The 18,403-nt window shown below is 38.4% G+C and overlaps 1 protein-coding gene across 2 annotated transcripts in view; it reads right to left on the bottom strand.

Moving 5' to 3' along the window:
* The window catches only part of LOC137295896 (uncharacterized), a 61,781-nt gene that overhangs the window by 18,446 nt on the left and 24,932 nt on the right, over window positions 1-18,403 (bottom strand). The window contains exons 7-16 of one of the 2 annotated variants that reach the window (XM_067827462.1): window positions 18,068-18,198; window positions 16,929-17,144; window positions 16,070-16,268; window positions 15,371-15,443; window positions 14,812-14,892; window positions 13,754-14,227; window positions 12,878-12,973; window positions 11,562-12,462; window positions 5,578-5,672; window positions 1,803-2,244 (exon numbers count right to left, since the gene is read on the bottom strand). In XM_067827462.1, the coding sequence (XP_067683563.1) occupies window positions 1,803-2,244; window positions 5,578-5,672; window positions 11,562-12,462; window positions 12,878-12,973; window positions 13,754-14,227; window positions 14,812-14,892; window positions 15,371-15,443; window positions 16,070-16,268; window positions 16,929-17,144; window positions 18,068-18,198 (2,708 nt within the window). The remainder of the gene's footprint in view (window positions 1-1,802; window positions 2,245-5,577; window positions 5,673-11,561; window positions 12,463-12,877; window positions 12,974-13,753; window positions 14,228-14,811; window positions 14,893-15,370; window positions 15,444-16,069; window positions 16,269-16,928; window positions 17,145-18,067; window positions 18,199-18,403) is intronic. The other variant, XM_067827463.1, reaches the window with a different exon arrangement.

Genomic DNA, 18,403 nt, shown 5'->3' with positions numbered 1-18,403 from the left:
CTGAAAGTCACCTTTTATCAGTAATTTGACAAAATTGCAGTTAAAAACGTCTTGGCAAATGTAATTTCCTGATTATGTAATATATAAAAGAAATATGCAGCTCCAGCCATGCCATGTAACTGGCTGACACAGACATTCACATACTGCCATGTTGACACTGTCCTTCCTGTTACCTATTTATAGATGTAGCATGACATGTGGTAATCTTTGTGTGCATAGTAAAAAGTATGGCTTCCCATAGTAAACAGTGTACACTGACAGGATTCTTTCTGGGGCAAATAAGAAGCAAAATTAAAGTCAAACATCTAATCCAGTGTTTACAAGTAAAAAATTATATGACAATGTTTTTCCATTTGTGACATGGTCATATATCCATGTACCTTTTTTAAAAAGATATTTTCATAATTTCATAATCAGGAAATTATCACAAAAGGATACCTTGAATAATATGCATTGTCACCCATTTTCCTGTATCAGTGGCTTTTAACTCATTAACATTACACAATAGTGAAGCTTCGTATGTATAACATGCGAGGTGATTGGCTTGAGGGCAGTTAACGGTCAAAAGCTCTCAACGTCAACCATATCATTCTACTCTTGCCTAGAGTTGTTTCTCAGTTGTAAGAAGTGATTTTATGGGATAAAATTGGTTTCTAATGACGCTTTTATTATGCTCTTATGTCTGCTATAGGGGTCATGATCGCCAAAATCAGGCACGTGAGACATGACAGTGAATCATATTATAGCAATGGATACTGTCCTCGTACAGGAAAGCTTTCAGATTGAGTCGAAAGTTTGGGGAAAAATAATGGTATTCTGAATGCCTTAAGCTAGAAATTGCTACACATACATAAATTATAGAACTTATTTCATATATCGTGTTATGTAATGACCTGTGCCAAATATGCTTCATGCTTGTATTCTTGCACTAAACATCATGCCTAAGTGTAAAGATTGAGGTGACATAAGCTGTGATCTTACATGATCACACAAAAAAGATGGAAATAGTAATTTATATCTATGTTTGGCAACTTTTATGAATACTGATGTTGATTTTATTCATCAGTTTATTCAATTTATTTAATGACAATCTAAACACATTTATTGAATTTAGTTGGACTGCTTTCATTTTCTGATTGTCCAGCATGGCATTGAATCGAATTGATTATTTTAATGTAGATCTATTGAACATACTCTCGAAAAGTAAGCAAACCACAGCACACTTTGCAAAACGTTTATTGACAGTATTTCGTCATGAATACTGATTACTTTCTCTCTGGCTAAAAACTAGTTCAGGCGGAACTTTCAAATTCTGTCGGCATAAGCTGCCGGCAATTTTCAAAACCAGCAGGAACACTGATATACTTAAAAGTATATGTAGAAAGGTTACCTCGCCATGAAATACTCAAGTAAAGTATACAACACACAGTAGGGCTGTCTCTACAGAATCACAGGTCCTTGACAAAGCAGTGTATAAGGGTCCTATTATAGTTGGGGACATGTGCAATAGTCCTGCATGTCCGTCCTTAAGACAGCCCTGACATACAGTGTAGGCCCTCCACTTGCCCGTACATGCCCATGATGGCCCAGGTTTGGATAATGATCTTCAATAACCAATGCTTGTTGTAAGAGGCAACATGGCATCGGGTGGTCAGTCTTGCTGACATGTCATTGGTTCTCAATTGTGAAGATTGATGTTGATCACAGGATTGTCTGGTCCTGACTTGATTCATTAAAGACTGCCACCATATAGCTGTAATATTTAAGAGTGTAGCATAAAACTAACCTAATTCCCTTCTTACCCGTGCAACATGTACTGTATAGCTTCTAGCTTGCCAGGCTTAGGGATGTGGCTAGCGTGCTCATATGTGTTGACAATCTTCACTTCTGTCACATCAGCTGTTACTCGCACATGTCGAGGAGGAGAGAATAGGGTTGCAGCTGACAGGTTCTGATTAGCAAGGTTGTTGTTCCTTCTGGACAGTGTCAAAAATCCAGGTGAGGAGGGAACCACAGGTGTCTCAGTAGTTTTGGATGTGGGTGTTTGTTGTGATTCTGTGTTTGATGGGGTCGGTGTATCCATGACAGGGGAGGTGAAACAAGGCAAAGAGTTTTTGGGTACATGTGAAGATGTAGATGAAGGTGTATCTGGAGATCCTCCAGTATCAGACCCAGAACTGCTGGGCTTATCGAGGATGGTCGGCAGGTGCTTGTTGTCAGTCTCACTAATGAAAGTTGGCAGGACTGAAAAATAGATAAATAAAAGTTCTAGGTATGAAAGTCAACAATGTTTGTGACCCGACTTGAAGTAGGGTAAACGTATATAAGTTTACAGACATGACAGACAGACAGAAAGCACTGAAAAGCAGGGTGCTTAAATTTGCCTTCAATACAATCATAATACTTCATTTTGTATTGAGGACAGTACCTATTCATTTTATACCACAATATCCTTTTAAGCACAAAACATGTTATGCAACATACTTTTCATGTTTATACACACAATGAAACTGCCAAAATTGAAAGTTAGTTTATATATAAACTGACAATGATACATATAAGCTGACAGTAATCCTCAAGAAATGTTCTGCTAAAATATCAGTCCACAGGTAGCATAAGGTGTTTCCCTACAGTTGCAAAATACCCAGACATATGCAGATGCTGCTGAGAACCGTTTAGGGTCATGATACTTACAAAGAATGTCCCAAGATATAATGGCCCAAACCAACACAAATGTTAAAGAAGAGATGCCATAATTGCCCAGATTTATTAACATCAATGAATTATATGATGCTTCTATCTACTGCACCTCACTGATGTCAGATGAAGACATTTCAACAAGCATGTGATATCTGATGCTGAGCAAAACTCACCTACTTTCACCTGTGCTGGCAAACTGTGATTGAAACTTGGTTTTGTCCAAGAATATTTTCAGAACCCATGTTTCACCATATGTTAATTAGATGTGGTTACCTGTCTGAAAGGAATTTTACTAGCCCCAGACTAGGCATAAGTTGGCAGATGCTGCACAGTACATCTATGTAGTGTTCGTAAGGACTGCAACATTCTTTTTCAACATGTGCTCGACTAATGATTTAGGCTCACTGCTAAGCAGAAACTCCTAATCCAAACGACACCTTGATTTGGATGGTTGCCTTGCAAATAGTCCCAGCTTTGTAGACATACAACAGTTGTGATCAAAATGGCAGGGGCCCTATACGAATTGCGAATGGTTCTCCAAACTTTCATGGCTACTGATCACTTGAAGGGGAAAAGTGACTAAAAGATTTTATCTCGATGAATACATCTGGCTTGATTAAATTTTACCATTGTGATGAAATACTGCCCAAAGAAACATATTCTTTCATCAGTTCAAATATCACATACCACAACATACAGATCACAATGAAATCCCCACGAAAAGACAGACAGACATACGCTGTGAAACACTAAGGAACCTGTTCAAAAGATTGATGCGGGGAAAAAAAGGAGGGTATATCACCAAACAAAGTTTTGCTTAGCTAACAACAAACTTTTGAACAGGTCCTGTGGTGAAGCAATGAATTTCCATTACAAGTTATGTCAATGGCCAAGACATAGCTGCTCATTATGTGCCCTTCTTTCTTACAACACGCCCCTAAAATGCATAAAAGAATGATTCACTTCAATGCAAGAACAAGTTGTGTATATTCTGACAATATCAATTGGAGGCTTGTGTGTGAATGCAGGAAAAAAAACCCATTCAAAATCACTGTAAAAACAATGCCAGCACAGATGAAATAGATCATAATTTCAATAAAATTAAATGACTCTGAATTATAGTTAAAGAACTAAATTCTTTACAAGATAAAAGACTATCATGAGAAATGTGGCAAACACAACTATTAATAGTTATGAAAATTTCAATCATTACTTCAACAAATTTTGGCCAGTTGGTTGATCATTATTTTAATCTACCACATAAATATGACAAGCAAATAAACATATTTAACATCATGACGAAAATAGGGAAGAGTTGATATGACTGAAAACAAAACTAACTTTTACAGATGTAAGAAGACATATTAACACAGATGTGCAAAAAACGAACATGAAAAGCACATGGACAACAACACTGATGCACGAACAATGAAGGAATGAAAACACAAGAAACACTGGGAATTGCCCCAAACTTACCAGGACCAGAAGGTGAAAACAAAACAATAGAAATGTGGCTCAGTGAGGGTGACATAATGCATTGGATTATTCAAACGGCAGTAACTTCAATATTACTACTAACATACACCATGTTCCTTGAACACTCATCAAAAGTCAAAGAGAAATCATGGGGGGAGTATACCTTGGTTATGTATAGGCAGATAACTTTAACATGGCACATATTCTTACCACTGGCTGGGTTCTTCATAAACTGTGGACTTTTAATAAAAACAGTTTGGTCACTTTTCTCAATACTGTACTTTGAGTTAGTAAATCTTGTTAATGCTGCAATATGCAATATTTCAGCTATGTATTGGATCAGACTGTGAACACTTCCTACACTAACATAACCTGCATTTGTCATAAGTAAACTTCTTCAGTCATCACCCTCAATAAGAGACTAACAAAATGATTTAAACATCTCTCAAGAATAAGCAAACAATACAAACACATCATACAGTCATACAATGGCCGCAAGACAAATCATTCATTTGATGTTGCAGCTTATCAAAATGCCTGACAATATCACATTTTTTCAGACTCAGTCCCCAAATGGTCCAGTGGTGGGATCTCTATTCTCATGGCATTTTAGGATGACAACATGAGAGACACTCGGATAAAGAAATCAAGCAAAATGGTGCATGTTAAATTGTAAGAAAACATACGTTAGTTTAAACTAGTTAATGTTTCTAAATGCAACATGCACATTATGCTCCATGCAACAAGAAACAAACAGTTATTGTCAAGCTGTTAACAATGTCATACAGGGCTGTTATCAACATTTATACACCAGGACAGCAATGCAACATCTTCAGGAAAAAAAAAACCCACACCAAATTGCCTATTACCATATTTATAACATCTCAGCCAAGTTGATAATAAGAATAGTCAGTCACAATGGAAATTTCATACTCCTCATAGGAAAGTCTTCACATTTTCCCACCTTTTTGGGGAATGAAAACATAATCTGAAGCATGATAAGTAACCATTTTAATCACACGGCTTTCCAATGGCTTTAAACGTAATGACACATGATTGATAAGACTTCCAGTATAGCATGATGTAATGAAGCAAACAAAGCATGATCAAGGCCCTTACCACAAAGTGATGTCAGCACTACGACTATTGTGAGCCAGTGTTGAAGTATGGAGGTTTCAACAGTCTCAGGTCTAACATTGCTTTGTAGAACAGAGCCTTGCTAAAAACCGCTGGCTGGCATGTGACTTGTCTATGAATGAATCATAAATGTTGATCTTCAAACAAAGTAGACTACTGGAAACTTTGTCCAAAATTGAACAATTCCATGCAATGCCATTAGTGTTCCTTAAATAAATGCAACAGCAAACATTGCAAAAAGGAAACCGGTTTTATAAGTGGCACCTGTGATGATGGTTGTCGGAGATTTTGTGTTGTTGGCCTTTATCCATGACTTTATATTACTTCGTTTCATTTTCTTGAGAATTGGACTTAAAATGCTAAGAGAAAGAAACTGATTAGTACATACAAGCATAGCTGGAACCTGTCACAATGGAATTAAGTCTAACAGACCTCAAAATCATTGGTTTCACTGTTGTAATGCTTTGAGTTTGGTTTTTGGATTTATTCCAATTTTAGCAATATTCCAGCAATATCATGGTGAGAGACACCAGATATGGGCTTCACCTTGTACCGATGTGGGGAATAGAACAGACTCCTGTCTTCATGATATAATGACAGAATCAACCTAAACTGAAGATTTTAACCACTTGGATGCCTCTCATAAAAGTATAGTTTGTAGATGTTTGAGTTATCTTAAGTACTATTACCAGTCAATCTTACTAAATCAAGCAACTTTTTACTATATACTGACAAGAGGCGAATATCCCTGAGGTCCTGACTTGAGAAGAAGGATGACATTATTTACTGTACTGTTGTGTTGCAGGTATAAGAAGGGAGAAGAAGGATGACATTATTTACTGTACTGTTGTGTTGCAGGTATAAGAAGGGAGAAGAAGGATGACATTATTTACTGTACTGTTGTGTTGCAGGTATAAGAAGGGAGAAGAGGGATGACATTATTTACTGTACTGTTGTGTTGCAGGTATAAGAAGGGAGAAGAAGGATGACATTATTTACTGTACTGTTGTGTTGCAGGTATAAGAAGGGAGAAGAGGGATGACATTATTTACTGTACTGTTGTGTTGCAGGTATAAGAAGGGAGAAGAGGGATGACATTATTTACTGTACTGTTGTGTTGCAGGTATAAGAAGGGAGAAGAAGGATGACATTATTTACTGTACTGTTGTGTTGCAGGTATAAGAAGGGAGAAGAAGGATGACATTATTTACTGTACTGTTGTGTTGCAGGTATAAGAAGGGAGAAGAAGGATGACATTATTTACTGTACTGTTGTGTTGCAGGTATAAGAAGGGAGAAGAAGGATGACATTATTTACTGTACTGTTGTGTTGCAGGTATAAGAAGGGAGAAGAGGGATGACATTATTTACTGTACTGTTGTGTTGCAGGTATAAGAAGGGAGAAGAAGGATGACATTATTTACTGTACTGTTGTGTTGCAGGTATAAGAAGGGAGAAGAAGGATGACATTATTTACTGTACTGTTGTGTTGCAGGTATAAGAAGGGAGAAGAGGGATGACATTATTTACTGTACTGTTGTGTTGCAGGTATAAGAAGGGAGAAGAAGGATGACATTATTTACTGTACTGTTGTGTTGCAGGTATAAGAAGGGAGAAGAGGGATGACATTATTTACTGTACTGTTGTGTTGCAGGTATAAGAAGGGAGAAGAAGGATGACATTATTTACTGTACTGTTGTGTTGCAGGTATAAGAAGGGAGAAGAGGGATGACATTATTTACTGTACTGTTGTGTTGCAGGTATAAGAAGGGAGAAGAGGGATGACATTATTTACTGTACTGTTGTGTTGCAGGTATAAGAAGGGAGAAGAGGGATGACATTATTTACTGTACTGTTGTGTTGCAGGTATAAGAAGGGAGAAGAAGGATGACATTATTTACTGTACTGTTGTGTTGCAGGTATAAGAAGGGAGAAGAGGGATGACATTATTTACTGTACTGTTGTGTTGCAGGTATAAGAAGGGAGAAGAAGGATGACATTATTTACTGTACTGTTGTGTTGCAGGTATAAGAAGGGAGAAGAGGGATGACATTATTTACTGTACTGTTGTGTTGCAGGTATAAGAAGGGAGAAGAAGGATGACATTATTTACTGTACTGTTGTGTTGCAGGTATAAGAAGGGAGAAGAAGGATGACATTATTTACTGTACTGTTGTGTTGCAGGTATAAGAAGGGAGAAGAGGGATGACATTATTTACTGTACTGTTGTGTTGCAGGTATAAGAAGGGAGAAGAAGGATGACATTATTTACTGTACTGTTGTGTTGCAGGTATAAGAAGGGAGAAGAAGGATGACATTATTTACTGTACTGTTGTGTTGCAGGTATAAGAAGGGAGAAGAAGGATGACATTATTTACTGTACTGTTGTGTTGCAGGTATAAGAAGGGAGAAGAAGGATGACATTATTTACTGTACTGTTGTGTTGCAGGTATAAGAAGGGAGAAGAGGGATGACATTATTTACTGTACTGTTGTGTTGCAGGTATAAGAAGGTTAGCATTCAGGAATGATAGAAATGCAGATTATCTTAAGCAAACGCCAAATTAACCCATACAACCCTCTCACAGTCATGAAAGATTATCTCTTGAATAAGCTTGTTGTGTACGGGAACATCATCTCTGGTAACTAGAGGTATCATTTCTTTCTGGACTGGTGCTATTGTTATTATGGTTGTCAAACGAGGAGATGAAAAACATGTATTACGAACTGCATAACTTTTCTTTTTTTCCAAATCACATGGGCGTTACTTTCAGTTTAATGTCTTTCCTAACTGACTACGTGGTCATATTAGAATAACTGCATGCCAAAGAAATGTAACAAAAAGTAGGCAACAACATGGCCAGCACATTTTGTCAATCCTGCTGCACATAATAATTGGATAAGAATTTACATTGACATTTGGACCAACAAGTACAGAGTCTCATGCATCAGCTGTTTCACCAAGGAAGGCACACTGGCACCAAGGAACATGTCAAGCATTAATTTAGACAGGATCGATCGTAACTTTGGACCAAAAACTTCCGCAATTTTACTGAATTTCTTTCCAGGAAGAGCAGTTTTGAAACATGTCTCAGTATTTGTTTCCATTCATTCAATTCCTAGGTTTATAATTAAAAGTATGTTTCATAATCCTTTGTTCATCAAATATTAAATGTTCGTAAAACCTTGACAACTTACATTACTTCATCTTATTACCAGTAAACCCACTTCTTGTCATACCGGGATTCTACTCCATCACAGAGTTAGTAAATTAGGCAGTAGCACTTGTTATAGATGTTTCCGTGACTCACAAACTTCTGTCATGTGATAATACTGACTGGCTGGACTTGGTCATAAAGGGGCATGGTCAATCGTTCCTTCTCAGTCAAGAAACAAGGATATCTTCAAGAGGACGACTGATCAAGAAAGTCTGCAGCCAAAGATCCAACCCCTTAGGGCGAAGATCAGACAAAGCTAGATAGATTTTCAGCAGAGGGGCTTTGTAGATATAAACTTAAATACAATGCCAATGGAGCAACAATGTCTGTCTCTTCCGCAACTGAAGAAAATACCTTTGTCACTGGAACAAAAAGTAGCACTTGAGAGTGTTTCAAAACTGAACAAAACTTCCAGGTTAAATTGTATTGTCACCTTGATAAGTACATACTGATAAAACATGTTTTTGCATATTTTATGCAATAAAAAATCACATTTACTCAATTACAAATATGGGAGCACTTAACAAAAAAAAAATGTCTAAGAATCACGTTAAAACCCAATAGGTCTATAATACCTTGCATGCTTTATGCAACTGAATTGGCCTGCAAATGTTAATTTGTCATGGCACCCGAAGTCTACAAGAGCATTAGCAAATAGTAAGCGATGCCTATATATACATATACGATTAAAACCATAGCCACTCTCCAAGTTTACTGGAGTAGTCACATGGCTTCCATATTGAGTGTGTACAGATAGCTACCAACTCTTTGGAAATATAAGAATTTCTATAAAGTTATGTCTATTGAGAAGCATTGAGAAGCATTGAGAAGCATCTTTACTTATATGTTTATTGGTGTTAATTACCCAATAAGGATAAGAAACTCTTGGTGAAAATACTCAATTCTTTTAACTATTGTAACTATGTTAGTTACTCCTCAAAATATGCAATTACTCATACATGAGTAAGTGAGTGAGTTTAGTTGCACTCAGCAATATTCCAGCTATATGGCGGCGGTCTGTAAATAATAGAGTCTGGACCAGACAATCCAGTGGTCAACAACATGAGCATTGATCTGTTTAATTGGGAACCGATGACATGTGTCAACCAAATCAGCGAGTCTGACCACCCAATCCCAATCCCGACTCTTATGACAAGCACAGCTGCCTTTTGTGACAAGCATGGGCTGCTGAAGGCCTATTCTACCCTGGGACCTTCACGTAACTCATGCATAAACGGGCATAGGGGTAAATACCCAGTTGCTTGAAAAGTTATCTGGAACTTTGTGAACATGTACTTTTTGTACTGGGTTCCACAGTAACAACCTTCACAAGTTGTTTGTGACAAAGAAATGCCCTAAAGTAATGAAGTATGAACATCCTCAGTAATATTGTATTGATAAATGTATCATTACAGCCATAATAATTGATTAAAGGGAACTTCACTCAGTAAATTAATAATCTGGAATGACTTTTTTTCAGCGTTGCCAATTGGCACCTTCACTATGTGCCAATGCAGTTGAAACTTTTCCCATTCATGTCAACACAGTATAGACCAGACCTGTGTATCTGCTGCTGACTGTTCAAATTTGTAGCTTTGTACAGCCATATCAATAAATGTAGACACCTTATATACTTTTTGTTTTGGTTATTATTTTCATTTTTATCATAGCAATAGCTGAAGAAAACCTGACTTCTTTCACTACCTCAACACTGTGTACTTAGTTATGACACTTGTGTCAAGTTTGAATTGTTCCTTTTCTATTTATGCTCCATGGTAAAGCGTAATGGCCATCATCAAATGAAAACTAGGTTCAGATCCTAAAGCTTGATGCATTCAGTCAGTCAGTCAGTTTGATAGCTGGCTTATATGTAGAAAACTAAAGTAAGTGTAAATACAACTATATTTGACATCTTATCGGTATAATCTTTATCATTCTTTTATCAGGAGCTGCTATATGGATCATTTGAAGAATCAATACTTCATCCGATATAGTATGGACAGCCCATGTCACACATGTTGCTAAGTTTACATGATGTAACAGAATAGATGATAAACAGTTACAGTTAAGAATTTGAATCTGCCTTTCAATAGGAAACCTTTTATTGGTTACTGTGAGTTTAATCTACAATATAATGAAAATATGACAAAAAAAGGATTCTAATTCTAACTTCAGCAAAAATCTATCTGGATGGAAGGGGGGAGTGAAAGAACAAGGCTCAGCCCATAAGGCAATCTTGAAAACAGACATCACAGCAAAACAACATGACACACTTTCCTCCTTGTCTTGCCTCATTTGAAGTCATTTTTTAATGAACGTATAATTTAGATGAAAGAAAGACATGCTGAAGTAGTTCCAGTCTCTTTTATTAACTGTCAGGCAATTTGAAATTCAGATCCAGATTTCTTAAGAGACAACTACAACTTGGGGAAAACACCCTTAATCAAACTGAACAAATCTGGCACTTCCTGTATTTTGTGCTGTGTATTTAGCAATGTAAGTCAATTGCTAAACTATCAACACTGTTTAGTTTTATCATTAATTTATTGCTACTGGAGCTTAACAATGTGCAATCCATCAATAGCTTGATGCGTATTTTCCAAATAGAACACAGACTTCACTGTTGTAACCAGACCAAGACTTTCTATCAATCATATTACACCAACAACAATGTGAAAAAGTAGTTTATCTTTCAGTAGTTTTGCAATAATGAAAGAAGAAAAGACCACTATTTTCTGCAGACTGAAACCACAAGTCCTAAAATTGACAAGATTTTGATAGGTCATGCCTTTGAGTGCCATGTTTCAAGATTTCTTCTTAGAGCCTGGGCCCTGTTCAGTCATCGAGGACTACTGTCACAATAATTACAATACTGAAAGCTGTAGGGTTATTTTGGGAGAAGTTTTTGTTCAAATCTTTGGCAGGAGGGATTTGTTACATAACATTATCCAAATAATGCTAAAACTGACACCACTCTCACACAATGGAGGTAATAGTTCACAAGATTTGCAGTCAACTTCGACATACTGTACCTTTGTTCAGAGATCCTAGCCACCTTGTCCTTTGTGTTGATGCCTTTCTTCACATCTTTTCTGGGAGAAGGACGCTTCAGGGGTTTCAGAAGAGTAGAATTCAGGAATTCCTTCATGTCATTTGCTGTTGAGAGTTGGTTGGCCATTTTCAAATCTTTTAAGCCATCTGTTGAGGATACAGTTGGTTCTTCCTCCACTTTGGTAGCCTTTGACATAGCTCTGACTGACTGTACACTGTCAATGACAACTTTATCAGCACGATCTTTATCACCTTTTGATGGATTTCTAGAACGCTGTAGATTGTTTTCAAGGAAAGTTCTCATGTCTTGAGCACTAGCTACAACATCCGTGGCGAGAGGTCTTAACGATGGACTGTCATCAAACCTCTCTTCATCAGGCTTGGCCTTCTTTCTATGTTTCCCTGAAGAATCTGATAATGAGAATTTCTTCACAATGGACTCGACTTCACTTTCAGAAAGTTCAATGTCTGAGTGGGAATGCATGCTTGTTGATGTCCGGTGTTTAGCCTCAAACATGGAGTCACTTTTACAGGATTCTGCCAATTGTGACTCCAACCTGGCCTCAAAAGCCAGATGAGCCTCGTCTTCAGCACAGGTTGATGTAATGGTGGAATCCTGCTCACAGTCACTACGCTTTTGTCGCTTGTTTTTCATGTCATGCTGCACTTTATTCTGAGAGTCAAACATGTTCTGCACCTGGGAGCGATTCAACATGGAGTGGTTGGGCACCTTTTGGGCAAAGCCCTCGTCAAATCCTACAGGAAGGCTGGCCACCCGGAGCGGACGTGGTGGGTCATGCATGTCGGTGGTGGAACTGCTTCGCTGTGGGAAGGGTGTGGAGCTAGGTGGGCCACTCAAATGAGGGTACAACAGTTTGGCTTCTGAAAACAAACACCCATAATAGCATCTACTATCATCATGCATCAAGAAGACACCTACGGATAATGTGAGTTTCTTATACACATGCCACTTGATTCCACTGTGCCGCATGGCACAGTGAAATATATGGTACTGCACTGACAACATATCTGCTGAGCATATAATCTATCATTACCATTAACAAGTCTATCAACAAGCAAGTGGATCAGACAATCCAATGGACAATACTATGTACAACAATTCAGACACATTCAACAAAGTGATTCAGGCCATTAATTACATCGCCTATTACAACCATTACAGGTGAATCCCAACAGTAATGAATAAATACTCCATGCAGACTACATGTTGGCGATTACGATAAATCACTAATAGCATGCGGGTGGTACAAGTGCGGACTGAACATGACGTCATTACCAGCAACAGGCCCTAGTCTTGTGGCAGGTCCACTCTCCCGGGCAGCTACGATACTGCGTGACAAGGGCGACAGACTTGACTTAGCGGACACCAGAACTACAACAAACACATGCACACACAACATAACAAGCAGGAAACAAACACATTATTTGATGAAAGAAACAATCTGTCTCCATGTAATGCAGACGGAATATTTCAGTATTCTGCTCTGAGTGAGATGTGGGAAGTGCGCATATACCACCTTGCTGAAACAAGTACACAGACCAATGGGTTACCATGGTAGCAGATTTTCGTGAGCTGATCCTAGGGGGAGTTAGGAACACCCAGCACTCAGCAATGTTCCAGCTATATGGCGGTGGTTGTATATTATCGGGTCTGGACCAGACAATCCAGTGATTAACAGCATGAGCATTGACCTACACAATTGGGAACCGATGACCTTCTGATCTTGTTATGACAAGTATGGGTTACTGAAGATCAGGATTCTATCCCAAGCCATCACAGATTCTACACTGCAGGGTAAACTGCAAATAAAGATCACCAACACCTGTGCCAACTGACAGGACATATCCCGGAGGACAAGGATTCACATCAAAGCAGTAGTCTCGTTCAAACGTCAGAACATGGTGATGTATATTCAAACAGAAAACACATGAGTGTACTGTACAGAAACACATGTAAACACAATCATGTCAAGAAAATGAAAGGAAAATTTAACTCGCCAAAATGTAGAACACCACATTACTGCTCTTTGCAACCCCTCTAATTACATTTAATTAATGATTGCGAGAGCTTTTACTATGACAAGAATATTTAGTGTGTTAGTACTGCCTCACAAAGGCTAACTTCTCATGCTGTAAGTGTTGACTAGCTTACCACTAGGACTGGTGGGAGAGGGTGGAATCATATCACTGGTCAGTAACGGCTGGCTGCTAGACTTGTGTCTCTGTCCAGGGGACAAGGGTGGCCATTTCACCGGGCTGCTAGGGTAGGACTGAGGACTGTGATGCGGTGGTGGGGGTGGAGGGGGCAGAGGAGGGAGGGGTGGGGGCGGTGGTGGAGGAGGTATACGTAAGTTGAATGGAAGCGAGGGTGGGAAGAAGCTTGGGGAGGGTGCCTGTGATGGTAGCTGTGATGGTGTGCTAGACCACAGGTCTGGGAGTAGTGGTGGTGCTGAGGGTGGAGGGGTGAAGAGGGAGGGACTGGGAGGATGGAGTTGGTTATTGTTGACATTGATTTGAAGAGGTGTGGCAAAGTTTGGAGATAACGTTGATGATCTGGCAACACATGTGTTGTTATTGCAGGTGGGTGGAGGTGGTGACTGGATTCGATGCTGGTTTATCGTGTATCCTGAAAGTAGGCACAAAAAACAAATGCAAAACCAGGCAGTACAACAACACATAATCCATCCTTCCACCATGCACAACAAAAAAACCCAAATACCATGTAATACAAGAAGTGAAAGCAAATCTGACAAATGTACAGATGAATTAAGCAATGGAACTTCAGAACTTCAACTTCAGAAACTAATCCAGATTTCAGTGTGGGATGACACTCAAAGCATGGAAGTGGACTTCCTTCCCATGAAAACTAACATATTCAGTCTATTATCAATGTACTAGGGATGCAATACTGACCATGACCTGTATCTATACAGAATTTGTTCACTTTTGCAACTGGTTGAGGTTCCTATGTACAAATCTTAGTTAACTGTGAGTTACCTCCCTTCAATTGATTCTCTCACAATATGAAAATCTAAGAAAGCCCAATGATGGTAATAATCTGAGTTAGTACTTTGTGCAATCTTCCAATCAAACATATGAGTTTTTCAACCAGTGAATATGGTATAGGCAAATGGCACACACAGACCTAGTAAACAAGTGAAAATGAAAGTATCACATGTTCATGATTGTCGTTGGTGACAAGAAACTTACGTGGAGATTTGAACTTGCACGACTGCTTGGACAGAAATATACAGTGCAGAACAATAGGATATTGATGAGGCTTGGTTAAACCTGAAAGAATCAATTCAGAAAATATTATCCTTCCATGTATCTTGTTACATGAAAATAATCAGACAAGAGCTCACTTCTTGGTGCTCCTTGGGCTGCTATAACATGCTAAACATGAGGTGTCTTTTGCCTTTGTTCAGTATTTCAATAGTATGAGTGAGGGTCATTCAAAAAGTGTCTTTCCAGATCTTATAAACATGCAACTCTTATAACAGGGTGTCATTTGGCATGACTATATTTCAAACATTGGGAATATATTCTATGACAACAAAACTTCATTTCAATGTGTCAATGGTCTCAGTCATACTGTTCTCCAATTCTGGGTGTGTGCTAGCAGTGAAGTATTATCCAGAGGGAAAATCGAAAATCCATTGTCTGTGTGAATAATGAGGATGCTGCACTTTACATGTGTGTTATTAAGAACTGTGTTAACACGTTCTCGACATATCTCAGGCACATGCATGAGAATACGTCCCCTCACCTAGCTGATATGTCAGAGCGCAGTCCGGCATCATCAACAACACTGTGTCCGAGTCAGGTTTCAGTACAGCCATCTGAAATAGATGTAAAATGAACAGTTGCAGGGCTGCATTGTGGTCACAACTACCACTACATCACTTGGAGTAAACACCATTCTGTTATTCATCAAAAGAAGAATCTAGTTTTAAATGTAATTTGCCCTTCGGACATCGTTATATAAAGAAGTTGTTATCCATAAAGTTTGTCTTTATTGAGATAGTGAGTTTAGTTTTATGCCACACTCAGCAATATTCCAGCTGTATGGCAGAGGTCTGTAAATAATCGGATCAGGACCACTAAATCTACAGATCAACAGCAAGAACATCGATCTACGCAAAAGGGCTATGACATGTGTCAAACAAGTCACATTAGTTGCCTATTGTGACAAGCAAGGGTTACAGATTTTTATTGGTCATGTTTATTGAATAACTAGTGTGTGTACATACTCAAGGGAATCTTTTTATAATTGATTAAGCTTATCAACATTTATTCTGTTGGATTTTTCACTGACAGTGTTTTATGCCTGACATAGCTGATAATGTACTGAGTTAATAAATTATAAGGTACTGATATTTGATAGGGATATGACCAACAGAATTATGCCTAGAGTAAGCTGTACACATCTACACAAGAGAATCAGATGCTACACTGATTATCTTACACTGTTGTTCTTTCCGAGATAGTTCATCACTTTCTGGAACTGTGACCTGCTGTCAGTGTTAGGTCGAAGCTCACACACGTTGATGTAATTCCCGCGCCAGTACACTTCCCCATTCTTCCTCAAGCTGCTTAGTTGGCCGAAGTACTTGCTCTGAGCAAGAGGCAAGCTGCACTTCTTCGTCACATTTAGGGTGGTACCTCTGGAAGAGGATACATGTACAAACATATGTTTATCACAAAGAAATTCAACTGTGCAAAACAGGCCTATTACTGTGCAATGATGCTAAATTTACTAATTATGTCACCAAGCCATGGTAGTTCGATGAGGATCCTAGCATCTTTACTGACATGTTTGTTTAAAGAATGATTGATACGAAGGATTCACTTTCGTTTTCATTGATACTAAGGCTTATAAACTTAAACATAGAACACGCAACCTTAGGTTCAGCTGTGGGGTGTATCAAATCAAGTTTCACTTCAAATCTATAGGCTAAAGAATGATCTGTTATGAAAGAGGCACTGTTCAAGTCATACATATAACTTACATAAGATATGTTAGTTAGTTGTTGTAACAAGAAGAATGGATATTTTAGGCTAAACATCATCAGTTCAAAAACATTTAGTTGTTACAACCTGTTTCACAAGACAGTCTCCAGCATCAGGCTACCGAAACTGCACAGTAAACTTTTAACACATTATTTTCCTTTTGACAATTCATTCAGAGAGAATGATACTAAAAGATTATTTCAGCACAAAATTTTTACACTAACTGCACAAAATCACATTCCTTGTGCAGGCTGTTTGTGAAAAAAAGCACAGAACACTGATGTTACTAAATTGTGGTGGAGATAAACACTCACAGTTTGACAGGTTTGATGCAAGCTGCTGTAGAGAACATCTCCACTTTGCAGGTGAACAGCCCCTTGACACTGAGTCGTCCGCTCCATGTGGCGTACTCCTCATCTGATGACTCCCGGTATGGCGACGAGGACGACGGAGGCCTCGAAGTAGGGCTGGTGTAAGCAGGGGGACTAGTCAGCTTAGGGCTGAATATCTTAGGGCTTGACAACTTGGGGCTACAATTAAAACAGATTGCTTTCATCAGAAGACCATTCGTAACTATGAGAAAGCAAATTGCAAAAATTTGGGGTAACATAAGCACAAACTTGCCTCAGCGTAAGTGTACTTACGCTCAGTACTAATCTTACAAACTCTAGTAGAACGGCATGTCAGCTAACCTTTCAGCCAACTAGGACTGTCAAATGAAATGTGAGACAGCTGAATATATTTAACCAATCAGACAATGGCTACTAATGACGGTTCAACTTTCAAAATCATCATTGACTGGTTTAATCTTTTCATGTCTGCCTGAATGCAGATTGAGATTCTGTGTGCAGTGTTTTTGGAATTTCTCTTCCACAGTCGCTGACACGGATCTCTCAACAAACAAAAAATCTGCACATAACACCTGCAGTATAAATGCTTTTGGCTTCTGATACATGGTTACTATAAGCATATATTTCCAAAAAAAGGACATACCAGAATATTAACAAAAATGCTATTCTCAGTACCTGTTTACTCACGCTGTGATAGTGACCTCCATGTTTATCACTCTGGGGCAATCATGTGGAAAATAGCATTTGAATCAGTCCAGGACAAACATTTTCGAGATAAAAGTTCAAATATTATGTGTGATTGTTAACATCAGATTTGACATCTGCATTCTGGTTGGTCAATTCAAAGGGTTAGCTGCTGCAATCTTTCACTAGGGTTAGTTAGTTTCAGCACAGCAGTGTAATGAATAATACTGAGCTTACTCCGAGGGTAATTATTCAGAAATGTGGTGTGGAAAAAATGAAGAATAGCTTGGGCACCATTATTTCTGAAGAATGAGGACTATGATTTATGGACATACAACTTCTTTTATTCAGTGAATTTACTCTAGAATTTACTTCTAGAATGCCTATCAAAGATGTCACCAGTATTTCTGTTAACAAACCTAACAATTGGGACTTCTACAGGCTTTATCTTCCTCACATCCTCCTTGTAGTTGAAGGCCATGACAGCGAAGGGGCAGATGTGGCGCGGCCGCTGCTCCACAGTCAGGTCTCCGTATTCATACAAGTACAGCTGGAAACACAACGGCACATCAACTGACTTCACTCACACTACAACTCTGTACAATGTGCACTTTTCTTTAAAGTAAGTCAACATGCATAATTACCAAATTATTTATTCCTTGTAAAACAAACATACTTAAGAAACTGGAAACAATAGAATATTGTGTAATCACCCAAAATATGCTTTTGACTTCCGTACCAGTGTCTCTACAGAT

The sequence above is a fragment of the Haliotis asinina genome, chromosome 9, assembly GCF_037392515.1.
Source record: "Haliotis asinina isolate JCU_RB_2024 chromosome 9, JCU_Hal_asi_v2, whole genome shotgun sequence".
Classification (NCBI taxonomy): domain Eukaryota; kingdom Metazoa; phylum Mollusca; class Gastropoda; order Lepetellida; family Haliotidae; genus Haliotis; species Haliotis asinina.
The sequence above is the reverse complement of the archived record's forward strand: the minus strand, read 5'-3'. Positions and strand labels throughout refer to the sequence as shown.